Source organism: Gorilla gorilla, chromosome 7 (genome assembly GCF_029281585.2).
Source record: "Gorilla gorilla gorilla isolate KB3781 chromosome 7, NHGRI_mGorGor1-v2.1_pri, whole genome shotgun sequence".
Classification (NCBI taxonomy): domain Eukaryota; kingdom Metazoa; phylum Chordata; class Mammalia; order Primates; family Hominidae; genus Gorilla; species Gorilla gorilla.
In genome coordinates this window covers 26,907,065-26,920,373 of record NC_073231.2, presented here as the reverse complement: position 1 = coordinate 26,920,373, position 13,309 = coordinate 26,907,065, and the positions used below count along the sequence as shown (strand labels likewise).

Here is a 13,309-nt window from a genome sequence, read left to right as displayed (position 1 = left end):
TGGCTTACAGCCTACTTTGGAAACAATTAAACAACAATGCAGAGCAGGTTGTAATTAAACACTTAATTGTGTGATTCTAACTGTAAGGACAATTGGAAGTCTGTGGACTCAGGGATAGATCTCTTCCCTTCCTGTCATGCCTTTCCCTCCAGAACACTGTGCTCTCTCCAGCCAGAGAGGATATAAAGGTGTTTTATTGTAGAGTGAGGCAATCTGGACTCCCCTCTCTCTAGTTAGTAGTTTCACTTTGAGGCCAATCAATGAACCTCGCTGGGCCTCAGTTTCCTCATCTAGAAAATGAGGGGTTGGCTCCAGATGATCTACAAATTTCTCTGGCCCTGAGGCCATGGGGAGGAGGTTGGAGCAGGGCTGGGCCCTAGAGAAGGAGGAGATCTGAATCCTTGAGTGAAGGAAGAGGGAGTTCTGGGTTGGAGAAACCATAGATTTTTTTTTTAAGTGAGAAAATGGAGCGGAAGGGGAAAAACAAGGTTCTCAGAAGTCCGGCAGAGGAGTGGCTTTTGCGGGTTGACTCTGGGAAGCCATTAGAAATTATTTACCAGAGAAGCAACACTCAAAAGTCACTCTTTGGAGACGACGAACCTGGAGGGGCAGGCAGAACTGACCAGAATGAGAGGACAGGACACCACCAGAGGGGTCGAGACATGAGGCAGTGAGGTGTGGATGAACCCAGGGGCGATTGCAAAAGCAGAAACCCCAGGTCCTTGCACGATGTTGAAACACTCAGGGCCTGGTGCTCTCTGAAGCACCTGGACAGTGCCTGGGGACTTATGGAGCCCAGGGTTGGACCAGTGCTTGGGAGGCCAGAGCATGGGGTCCTGCCAATGAACACAGGCCCCAGGACTTGCCTTGATCTAGATTTCTCTCCAGGGGAGAGAATCCGTGGAGGAAGCAGGGTGTCAGGGGTTGGGAGGGGGGTAGGTGGTGTAACCAGCTGCTTGTGTCCCCTGGGTGAACAGGCAGGAAAAGCTTCTAGAGACTCGAGGGGAAAGGTCAGCCTACAGGAGCCAGGTAGAGGGGCGTCTATGGCAGACGGGCCACTGAACCCCATCCTATTCAGGCCTCTTCCCTCCCTGGATCTTATGGGTAAATGACAGGCTTAGGGTGAAGAAGGGGGCTTGAGATGATTCTAGTAGAGCCTGTCATGACTATGTAGGGGGATGTGGGGATGGCATTGTTCAGACCCAAGGAGGTGAAACCCTCCCCAGGATTCCTCTTTTTACTGTGACCACAGGACAATGTACATGTGGTCAGCAAATGAGATCTTGATGTCCCGACTCTGATTGTTTGACCTTGGCCAGGTGACCTCCCCTCCCTGGGTCTCAATTTTGACCTCATCAAGATACAGGGTTGGACTAGTTGATCTGCAATTGAATGACCTGAAATTGATTTGCTCCCAGCTTCCTGGAATGTCCTGGCCTCCCTGTTCTGCCAAATAAATGCAGGGACCAACTGATGAGGCTCGACTTTCCCAGCCAGCCCTGACATTTCCTAGTAGAGGTCTTGCATCAGACCCCAGGAGGCCAGGAGCACAGCAAGGGTCCTGGAGGGGCTTAGAGCTACCCCACTTCTAGCTGATGAAACCCTGCCGTGCCACCCCACTCCTCCTACCTTTGCACAGCTCCTTCCTCTCTGGCCACTTTCAAACCACGCCTGGCATAACTCAGTAATGCCTTCTGCATTTGCTCAGCTGATGCCAGATGCCTAGTGTATACTTGGCGCTGTTTTGGGTGCTGTAAGAAGTCACCATGTGATGGTGTCCGTGCTCTCATGCATGTGTGGAGTCACCCTGGTGTAGCTCTATGGATAGGGGGTGTTCACTGAGAGAGTCAGGGGAGATATTCAAACAGCACAAGCATAACTGGTCCCCAAGATAGGAGGAACAGAGAGACCCCTGAAATCTAAACAGCCTTAACTGGTGCCTCTGACAAGGGCTGGCTGGCCAGCGTCACAGGACAGCTGTGTGATGCTTGTCCCAAAGGCCACACTTTGCCTTTCCAGATTTGCAGATGCCATTATCTCAGGCCTGTGACATGCTGGGCTGTCTCCCTCTGATTCTAAGTGAACACCCCTCTGAGGGGGACATCTTCCCTTCCAGGCAGATTTCATTTGCACCTTGTACCATTGTCCTTGTGTGCGGCACACTGCCAGACGTCCCTGAACTACTTCTTTGCTCACATCTGCCCGCCCACCACTGCCCATCTGGGCGTCTCATTCTCCCCTTCCCAGACCCGCAATGCCTTGCCCACCTTCCAAGCACCAGTCCCGGCTGCTGGCCCTCCATCACATCCTCTAGAACAACCCCACAAGGCTAATCCGCTCAGCCAGGCTTCCCCCAACCTGCTGTTGGCATCTCTAGTCTCTATCATCTTCTCCACTCACACAGCATTTGTTGTGCCTCCCCAGACATCTGCTTTGATCTCTTTTGTATTTCTAAATCACTTGCCACTCGTGGCGGCCCCCCTTCCACCATGAGACTATCAGTTCCTTGAGAGAAGCGCTCACCTCTGCCTTCTTTCCCTTCTCCCATCTGTCCCTGTGCCCAGCCCACTGTTGGCTTTCAGTTAATGAGTGTGTCTGTGTGTGGGACACACCCACATATGCACATCCACAAGCCATTCACACACATGGATCTGCACGTTCTCACACCCCCACATTCGCAAACACACGTCAGCTTGCCTCAGCACCTGAGAAGGCAGCCACCTCTGTGAGTACCATGCCCACAAGTGACAGTCTCTGCATTGATCGACGTCCTCCCTGTCCCAATCCCAGGCAGGCAGGGCTGCCTCTCCACCAGCCTCTCCACCAGCCACCCTGCCCCTCCCTGCCCTTCCCGTTGCCACCCATGTCAAGGGGGCAGGACAGTGGCCATCACCCCTACCCCAGGGCAAACGAGGAAAGCAAAGCCTGAAACAGTGAGTGGCATGACTTACCAAGGGCATCCACAGTTAACAGCCATTTGACTTTCTTCTGACTTCCAGGGAAGGGCTGTTTGCACCTGCCACCACCTTGCCTACATCCCCGCTCTCCTGACCCAGACTTCTGGGCCCCAGTGGGGATACAGACAGAGCACAGTTGCATCCTACTGTCCCAGGCCTCCTTGGCCAGCAGCAGCTGCCCAGAATGGTCCATGCACACACCCCCTCCCTGGCTGTGGCTGAGCTTCAGAATCCTGGGGAGCTGTGGTCTGTGCCACACCACACCTCAGTCACCTCACCCAGAGGTGTCACAAGCCAGCCTCACACTCCTCTTGCAAGTGAGCAGGGGAAATCCCCTCTCTGCCCCACGAGAGGACATGCCACAGCTTGCTTCAGAAGCCACTCCAAGGCCGAGCGCCCAGGATGGTGTCAACGTGCTGGAAACTAACGGGCAAGAGAGGCTTGGGTCACCACCTCCAGGGCAGCCTCAGGGCCCTCAGAGGGGAAACTTGCTAACTGCAAAATGGAAGTCCTGGGCCAGGCAGCCATAAGCCGCTCCCTAGCACCACAGGCACCCAAATTCGGCAGCTCAGAGGTGGAACCACCCACCCACAGGGGTCAGAGAGGAGAGACGGGCAGGGACTTGCCACGTAGGGGGTTGAAGTCTTGCTTGTGGCATCTGAAGGCATGCAGGCCTCGGTGGGTGAGAAAGAAGGGGAATCGTGGGGCCAAGGGCAGCAGAGCCCCACGCAGCTTCAAGAGTAGGAGATGTTGCTGCAGAGGGATGAGGCTGGGAGGAAATCCACCAGCCTAGTAGCAGAACACAGCAGCGCATGGTGTCAGGAAGCATGGAGGGAAGAGGCCTGAGAGGAAAGGGGGCCCTGCCTGGAGAGCAGCCCCCGCCCTCAGACTGCCCCCCACCAGCGCACACACAGACAGACACAAACACACTCAGCCCACCCTGGTGACCTCCCATGGTGGTTCACCTGGCCCAGCCCCAGCATCCCCCAGGGCCCAGCCCGTGATCACTGTGTGGGCTTGTGGCAGGAGGCGCTCTTCCTCCAAAGGGCCCCACCCACCTGGCCGAGCAGGTAGAACTGGGGGCCTGGCAGCCACCCAGCTGGGGCCATCCCGGGCAACACTCAGACAGGCGCCCAGGCTGGGAACTGCCTGAAATCTCCATGAGCCCCAGGCGGACCTCCTCAAGAAGCAAGTCCCAGTCCAGCCAAACATCAGCCATCCCAAGCAATGTTGAACACATCGTGAAGAAACCACACAGATAAGCCCCCAGATTCTACCCCAAACTCCAGCCAATTGTTGCCACTACCAAATATTGGAATTTATCACTGGAAGCTAAACTGGCAGCTTGAAGTCTCCCATCCTCCTGATCCCTTTCCCACCCCAACCCCAGCTGCAGAAGGGAGGAGGAGGCCTAGGGGATGCACTGGCTGGATAATTAGAACCAGCTTCCACTCTTCAGCCCTCCTGGGTCCTCTCTCCAGAGGAGACACAGGTCACCCCTCACCACCCCGAAACTCTGCTGGAATCCCCTCCCTCTCACTCCTGCCAAAGTCAAAGTGCCCCCCACTACCCGAAAGCCTCTGAGTCCGCAGTATCAGCCACTCAGCAAATCTCCTCCCGGAGTAATTGGATGTGATGGAACGAGGGCTTTTCAGGTCCTGAGTGGAAGTCTCTGGATGTCATTTAATGGCACAAAAAATAAAAGTCTCAGACTTCCGGCCTACCACCGCCGGGACATCATTAATCTCGGCAGAAAGGTATCAGTGCTTCTATCAATGTGGCCGGTCCCGTGACGAGCCAGACAAATTACAGACCTGAGCCTGGCTCTCTGTGGGGTGGTTATTAGGCTGGAGCTGAGTTTTTGTTTTTTCTCTTCAGGGCCACCATCCCCCAACAAGAAGCAGTGGTGCCCTTACCTAAGAGGAGAGGCAGCGAGGCCAGGGAAGAGGGTGATCACCTTGGGTAGATACAGATCACCACCTGAAGGAACAGGGCTGTTCGGAGCCAGAGCCAGTGGCCCCTGTCCTTACAGAGACTGCCCTGGGACAAGAAGCTGCCGCAGCTCCAACCTCAAGGGCTCAGCAACCCACTCCCTGTTCTCCAGCCCACCTGAACGGGGGCCCATGGGAGAATGGAGCTGGGGTGGGGGGAGCCTCCCTCCCTCAGCTTCCTACCCCACTTCCCAGGCGAAGAGGGAAATACATCAGGACGGAAATACTGAGGACCAAGGACCAGTCAGGTGGGAAACATCCCTTGGCTACAGCAGGGTCACCCAGGAACTGCTGTCCTCGGCTGTTGGGAAGTCTTAAGAGTGGGCCCGTCTAGGTGCAGTGACTCACACCTGTAATCCCAGCACTTTGGGAGGCCCAGGCAGGAGGATCACTTGGGCCAGGAGTTTGAGATCAGCCTGGACAACATAGGGAGACCCTGTCTCTACAGATAATTTTTTTTTATTACCCAGGTGTGGTAGCACACAACTGTGGTTCCAGCTACTCGGGAGGCTGAGGCAAGAGGATCACCTGAGCCTGGGAGGTCAAGGCTGTAATGAGCGGTGATAGTGCCACTGCACCCCAGCCTGGAGAATGGTCCTGCCGAAGGGAATCCAGGGGTGTCACTAGGGGTGGGGACCTTGTCTGCTAGGGACCCAGACTACAAAGTTCTACTGCTGGCTAAGGCCACCCTTTGAAGGACCAGACTGTGATTAGTTTAGTATTACTTGTATTATATTAGAAACTCACCAAGGGCAGGGGGTAAAATAAGGCAGCTCCGCTGACCCCATGCCTGGCAGAGGACCAGGGTGATGGCTGCCAGTGTTAAAGGGGCCCTGGGGTCTGACCTCATCTAAGAGCTTGCACTTCTGGCAGGGGAGCCGATCCCTCATTCTACCAAGTCCTGCAAGGGGACCAGGGTAAGCTGGACGTGGCAGAGCACCTCTCAGTCTCTCAGATGCCTGCTTAGCCCTAACTGGCCCAATGGAGCCGTCCAGAGTTTGTCCAGCACGTGACAAACCACTCCCAAACAGTGGAAAGCCAACCCCACAGATTTGGGAAGCTTGGGGTGGAGAGAGTGACTGTCAAGACCTGCCCCAGGGCCTTTTCCAAACATTCCTGCCATCATCACAGTCCCTGGGACTAAAGCTCCGAGGAGGAGCCCCTTCCCCAGCTGCTGAAGACAGGGGACATCTTTCCCCCCTAGAGCCTAATAGGAGGCCAGGCACAGAGTGGTGGCCCAGAAATCCCCCAGTGGCTTTAGATAAGGTTATCAGGCTCTCCCCTTGGCCCCCATCTGGAACATCGCTGAAATCTAACATCTCTCATCACTAACATCTTTCCTATCAGCACTGACCAGTAAGTGAGAGTGCCAGGGCTGCTGCGTCTGGCTATGCAGGATGAGAACAGCACCCCCTATGGTTGTGCAGGGATCAACCTGTACATCATATGTGGCAGCCCTGTCCTGAGATGCCCAGGCCTCTGTGTCCCAGCCACAGGGCAGGTGGCTCATGAGACAGGCATCAGACAGCTTCCTCCTCCTTTCTCCCTTCAGCCAAGGCCTCCCACCACCAAGGCCTCTGAAGTGCCTGCACTCCCCTACCCTCGTCCCAGGAAGAGCCTGGCCTGGGTGCGTCCAGGATACAGTGGAGCGGCCCAAGCACAGACAGCAGCGCTGCCCTTTTCCTGCCTGGCCGCTGACTCTCTGCCTCTCGGGGACAGCAGTGCCATACAGGAAGGGGCTTTCCTCTGAGCGGTGACCACAGAAGCCGCAGCCTCCTAGCTCTCCAGCTCTCCCCACACACCCCAAGGGCCTGACTCACCCCCTCTGCCTTCTAGAACTTGCCCTCTGTGGCAGGAAACAGGGGGTGTAAGGAGTTGCGGCCAAGCCAGGAAAGGAGGCAGCAAGAGGCTAGCCGGCACGGGGACTGGGTTTCAGGAGCTGGCCAGGGAGCCCGAGAACCACAGGGCTGTTGACTTGGGACTGGAAAGGAACCACGAGTCCCCCAGGGCACTGAAGGCTCAGAGGCTTCCGAACTATTGAGGGGAGCCAGCTCTCGCTCTGGACGCAGGGGATTTCTTCCCCGCAGTTTGCCCCAGCCTCGTGATGGGTTTCAATTCCCTTCCTGCCGTGCAGGTTCCTTCCTGCCCTACGGTGGGGAAGGCACCCTAGTCCCTGTTCCTGCCACACACCAATTCACCCATAAGCCCGTATTACCCTGGCATGTGCGTGTGCGCACACACACCAGCATACACACTTGCACCCACACATACACATGTGTGTGCACACACTCGTTCCCAGGGTCATAATACCATAATTCCTTTCCTTCCAGCCAGCTGGGCTCCTAGGGTGCAGAGGCTCAGGCACAGCCCCTCTGAAAGGACACTCAGGTGACACTGAGCCTTCTAGGAGAACCCGGCTGCAGTCAGTACACCTCCAGCGGGAGAGGCTTTCTCAGCACCTTGGCCACCCTTTCTGCAAAAGAACTCCTGGAACCCCTTGTTTTCCAGCCCCCCTGGGCCCCATCTGAGCATGCAGTCACTGAGTCGGAGAGGATTTGAGGGAATCTGCAAAGGCCTTTCCCCATCCCTGCCACTACGAAGCTTCCTTGCCAGTACCCCAGCTTGTGCCTCAGTCATCCCTTCTGTGAACTGGGAATGGGAACAGTCCTCCCTTTTTGGGATTGGTGTGAGGATTAAGCGAATTATGTGTCAAGCTCTTACAGTAGTACCAACACATAGGAGGCACAGAAATTGGGGTGTTACTGCTATTATTGTTTGCACTATTGTTATTGTTATTTTGGGTTTCAGATTAAAAATTATCCTCTCCTTGAGAACATCTTTGAAAAGTCAGCAGCCTCTGGGAGGCAGGAATGCTTCAATGGGCTTGCTATCTTAATTGCTATGAAAAGGGTGGTGGGTGCTGACCGAGGAGACAGGTAGGTGGGAGGGTGGGTGGCCCGTGAGTCTCAAGTGGGGCTCTGAGAGCTTCCAACCCCTTGCCCTCTTCTGTCTTGGTATCAGAGGTGACTGGTCTCCATTAATCCACTGTGTATCGACCACTGCCTAGCTCTGCTCCGGACAGGGTCTTCCCCAGGCACTCTCTCTCCACCCTGGGAGGTTGCTGCACTTAGCAAAACAACAACAACAACAAAAAGTAGGATGCCCAGTAAAATTTGAATTCCAGATAAACAACGGAAAAAAAAAATTCATGTAAGGATGCTCCATGCAGAATGTGGGACACGCTCACACCAACAAGTGATTTGCTATTTATCTGAGATTCAAATTAAACTACTTCCTGCCTTTTCCTGGCAAGCATCTGCCCAGGGTGCCTGACATCCAGGGTTTGGGAAACAAGAACGTGGGAATATGCCTCTGACCACTTCCCTCAGCCTCACTCCATGCCCCAGGCTGTGCCCTTCTCGCCCTGCCACAAGGCCTGTTCACACTTGCCCCAGAAGATGCGCCTCCCTGTACACACTTGTGTTTTCTCCCCCTGAGGAGGAACCCCTCCGACCTGGGCACTTTCTGGGTTTCTGCAGGCCCAGCTCCCCCGCCAGGGTCCAGGGGCTGCCCCTCCACCTCTGCCAAGGGGAAGGCACCCTGGTGCACCCCCTGTCCTGGGACAGAGACGAGGAGGTGTTTGGGGTTTAGGGGAGAAGATTGAAAGAAGAGCACAGATACTTCTGCCAATCTCAGCCCCAGCAGCAGGGGTGAGCAGGTGTGAAGGAAAGTAGAGGGTGAAGCCTCCTGTCCTGGGGTCAGGGGAGCCTGCAGGGAGAGGGCATTAGTAGAGGAAGTGGACAGCCCGCATGACTGGGCTTCCTTTCTGCCCGGGAGCGAGAAGGCAGTTTTGCTAAACAGAGGTGCTGGGGAAGGAGATTCAGACATTCTCAACTCGGGCTGGGCTCTCAGTCCCCATTGCCCTCTGGGGAGGAGGCAGCTCTGCTGCTGTTCAGAGGCTCTGCTAACATCTGGGGGCTACCTCTGCAACAGGAGCTGGAAGCTCCCCCAGCCACTACGCCCCATGGCCATCGCATCACCTGCTGCCTCGGCTCCCACGAGCCGGCCTCCCTCTCAGGCCCCTGCCAGCTTTCAAGTCCATGGCTCTTTCTCACTGCCTCCCTGTGGTCTGTTTGTCCTTCCAGGCTCTTGGAAAATGGATAGATTTCTGAACCGCTTCCACCTGGGCGAACCTGAAGCAAGCACCCAGTTCATGACCCAGAACTACCAGGACTCACCAACCCTCCAGGCTCCCAGAGGAAGGGCCAGCGAGCCCAAGCACAAAACCAGGCGGAGATAGCTGCCTGCTAGATAGCTGGCTTTGCCATCCGGGCATGTGGCCACACTGCCCACCACCAACGATGTGGGTATGGAACCCCCTCTGGATACAGAACCCCTTCTTTTCCAAATTAAAAAAAAAAAAATCATCCAGGGCTTGGTGCTTTGTATCCTAGCTTGTATTCCTTTGAAAAGCAACAAGAGGAAATTGACCAATATCCAGCACTGGGGATTGAGGCTTTCCTGTAAATGCAAGGGGTTGGGTGGGGAGTTGGGGGAATAGACGGACAGGCAGGATATAGTGATCCCTAAGCCTGAACTGTCACTGAGTCGCTGTGGGACCTCACGGAAACCTCTTACCCTCCCCAAAGTTCTGCTCCCTTGGCTGTGACACAGAGGTAGGAAGAAGTGGGAGAGGGTGGTTGGTTTATCACCATGGGCCTTTCCAGCTCTGACATTCGACAACGTTCATTCAGCGACTATTGTTGCATGTGGGGTGCACCTGGCCTTCCTCTAGGCACTGGGGATGCATGCCTGCTTCATCCCCATGCATGGGTAGATAGGGCAGACACAGCATGGTGCTCACCTCATGGAGCTTCCAGTCCAGCAGGGGAAGCAAATATCCCCAACAAATGATAAACTGTGATAAGTATCATGAGGGTGCAAAGGGGGCCTGATTTCTGATGGAGAGAAAGGGTTGAAGACTCAGGCAGAGCCCTGATGTTTAACTTCGGGGCAGAAAAGTGGGCTAGGGTTTACCAGGTGAGTGGAGACAGGAATAGAGAACATTCCAAAGCTCCTCCGAGCCTCTGTGGCTGGCAGGGGCATGCATGGCATCTTCCAGGAAATGAAAGGCCCATGCTGTGGCTGCCGCAAAGTATGAAAGGGCAAGAACAGTATGACGGGTGGGCAAAGGCCAGACCATGCCAGGCCTTTGTTGCCATGTTAAAGCTCTGGATTGTATCCAGAAAGCAGTGGGAAATCATTAAATGATAAGTAGATTGGGCCAGGCATGGTGGCTCGTGCCTATAATCCCAGTGCTTTGGGAGGCCAAGGCTAGAGGATTGCTTGAAGCCAAGAGTTCAAGACCAGCCTGGGCAGCATAGGGAGACCCCCATCCCTACAAAAATAAGAATAAAAAATTAGCCAGGTATGGTGGTGGATGCCTGTAGTCCCACCTACTCAGGAGGCTGGCATAGGAGAATCACCTGGGCCCAGGAGTTTGAGACTGCAGTGATCTATGAATCTGTGATTGCACCACTGCCCTCCAGCCTGGAGACCGAGCAAGACCTCATCTCTAAAAAAATTCATAAAATAAAATAAAATAAAAATAGATTGGAGAGGCAGATGGCATAATCAGATGTATGCTTTTAGAAAGCTGTGAATAACGCCAGGTGCGGTGGCTCACACCTATAATCCCAGCGCTTTGGGAAGCCAAGGTGGGCAAATCACCTGAGGTCAGGAGTTCGAGACCAGTCTGACTAACGTGAAACCCTGTCTCTACTAAAAATACAAAAATTAGCCCGGCGTAATGGTAGGCGCCTGTAATCCCAGCTACTTGGGAGGCTGAAGCAGGAGAATCGCTTGAACCCGGGAGGCAGAGGTTGCAGTGAGCCGAGATTGCACCACTGCACTCCAGCCTGGGCGACAAAGTGAGACTCTGTCTCAAAAAAAAAAAAGAAAGAAAGAAAAAAAGAAAAGAAAGCTGTGAATAAATTCTTAGGTATCTGCAAGGAAAGGACTTTCGCCATCTAACTTCCCTGGGCTTTCTCTGCAGGCCTCTTGACTTCCCCACCCAAGGACCCCTGGGAGACCCCTCCCTGCTACAGTCTCATTCCCAGCCTAAAGTTATGGAGGCCCCATGCCTCCCTGCCACCATTCCAGTCCTTTCAGCACCCCTAACACCCCCTTCAGTTTGGTTTCCCTCCATGAGTTAATAACCCCGTCTCCTTGGCTAGCATGTAGCGATGCTGGTGACTCATGTGTGCAAAGTGCTTTGAGATCCCCAGATGAAAAGAACAAGCTATACCTGGGAACAGGGTTCTTATCATCTCAGTCCTGCCCCTCGTTAGCTGGAAGGCAGAGGGCCCTAGATGACCCCTCGGTCCAGCTGAGCACGCTTTTAACTAGTGGAACAATTTTAGTGGTGGGGATCTGAAGAAACAGCGGGGCTGGAGGTTGAGTTTGTGAATGGGAGAGAATTGAATGATGCCCCCTTCATTGATAGATTCAGCTCCCTGCCCAGGTAATGGGCACCAAATTCTGATGCTCCAGAAGGGCATTTTATGCCAGCCCAAGGTAAAAGAAAGCCCAGGCAGTAGAAATTGTGGAGCCTCCCCACTTCTTTCTACCCCACCAGGCAAGCCTGCAAGCCTGCAAGCCGACCTAAAATAAGAAGTAAAACGAAGTGTCCATTTGCAGTGCCATGGAAGGCAGCCTCGCAAGGGACTTTCTGGGTCCCCTATTCCCTGGGACCTTCTCCCCACAGCCCCCACCCCACCAGACTCAGAATGTAATTGGCAGCTCCGATTGGTGCCCAGGGCCAGGATAAATAGAAGGTCAGCTTCCTAGAGCAGCCCCAAATCGAGACACATCCTCCCCTCTTCTGCTTTTAATTCATTGTGGCTAGCATGTTTATTTTGGGTGAAGAAAAAAAAAATCGGATGTTTATCCTTCGAGGAAATTATCGGCTTGCTTTCTTTCCTTCCCCCAACCCCCTCCTTCCTTTTGACTTGACATTTTGGGCTTTGAGTTTAGCTGCTGGAGAGACCCCCACCCTCCTGGCCCCAAAACGTGAAAAAAGAACAAAGCTGGCCCAGGCTCTAGGCTGAAGCCAGCCCCGGCCAGGCGATCCCTGGAAACCACAGGGAAGGAGGTCCCAGTTGTGGAGAGGGGAAACCTGGAGGCCATGGGGACCTTGGGGAAAACCCAGCCTTGACGGCGCTTTCCGCCTGCAGAACCCTTTGGGCCTCTCATCCCTTTTCTTTGCACCACCTCCTCCAGGAAGAAACAAGATGAACAGCTAAATTGCTTTGAGATCTCCAATGAAGCAGCTAAGAAAAATATAAGGGAGCATTAGCAACCCCTTTACCAGGATAAAGAGAACTGACATTATTATTATCATCATTGTAATCAGATGCATTTATTGAGCACTTTCTGCATACCAGGTACTACACAAAATGCCTAATGTGTGGTATCTCACTGAATGCATCCCCACGCTACTTCATGGCCTTCTGGGGGCCTTCATACATGTTCTCTCATTTGATTGTCACAACACCCTAATAAAGTGGATGTTATTCTTATTTTAGAGATGAGGAAACTGACATTCCTGTAAGTTAAGGAACCTACTCCCTATTCCATAACTAGTCATGGTGGAATCTGGTGTTAACTGAAGCCTCCTCAGGTGTAGTATTTAGAGGAAAACTGTACTCTAATTTTACTCTCTTGGCTATATAAGATAAAAGCCAGATCAGGATCTGGAGTGGGACAAAGAGAGAGGGCCGGAATTTCCAGAATAAATTAAGGGGACTCTTCTCCAAGTGACTTTCCTTACTCCAGGTTAAGCCATCCTGGGCCATGTGTGATTTGTGGGGATGGCCAGAGTTCCTGGATATTCAAGTCAATAGCCTGGTCCAGCCCAAGGCCATTACCATCCCTCCCCACCTGCCCACAGCCGCTACCCCAACAGTTTACCATCCTTAGTCCATTGAATGACCCCTCTCCCTCCCCATCATTCCTGTATAATAACTGCTTTTAGGTAAGGAAGAAAGGTAGAAAAGAAGGGAAAGCCACCTAGGAAGGCTCCAGGGTGATGATATTGATGATGGTGATGATGATGGTAATGGGTGATGATGCTGATGATGGTGATGGTGATAATGAGACGATGGTGATGATGGTAATCATGGTGATGGTGATAATGAAGTGATGGTGATGATGATGGTGATGGTGATGATGATGGTGATGGCGATGATGATCATGGTGATGTGATGGTGATGATAAGGTGATAGTGATGGTGCTGGTGATGGTAATGATGATCATGGTAATGGTGACGATGATGATCATGGTGATTGTGATGGTGATTAT

General features: G+C 53.5%; 1 protein-coding gene across 2 annotated transcripts in view; it reads left to right on the top strand.

The window, feature by feature from the left end:
- The window catches only part of PEBP4 (phosphatidylethanolamine binding protein 4), a 288,342-nt gene extending 278,960 nt beyond the window's left edge, over positions 1-9,382 (top strand). The window contains exon 7 of one of the 2 annotated variants that reach the window (XM_055348929.1): positions 9,094-9,382. In XM_055348929.1, coding sequence (XP_055204904.1) covers positions 9,094-9,248 — 155 coding nt within the window. In that variant the 3' untranslated portion in view covers positions 9,249-9,382. The remainder of the gene's footprint in view (positions 1-9,093) is intronic. The other variant, XM_004046766.5, reaches the window with a different exon arrangement.
- The last annotated feature ends 3,927 nt before the right edge of the window (positions 9,383-13,309 follow it).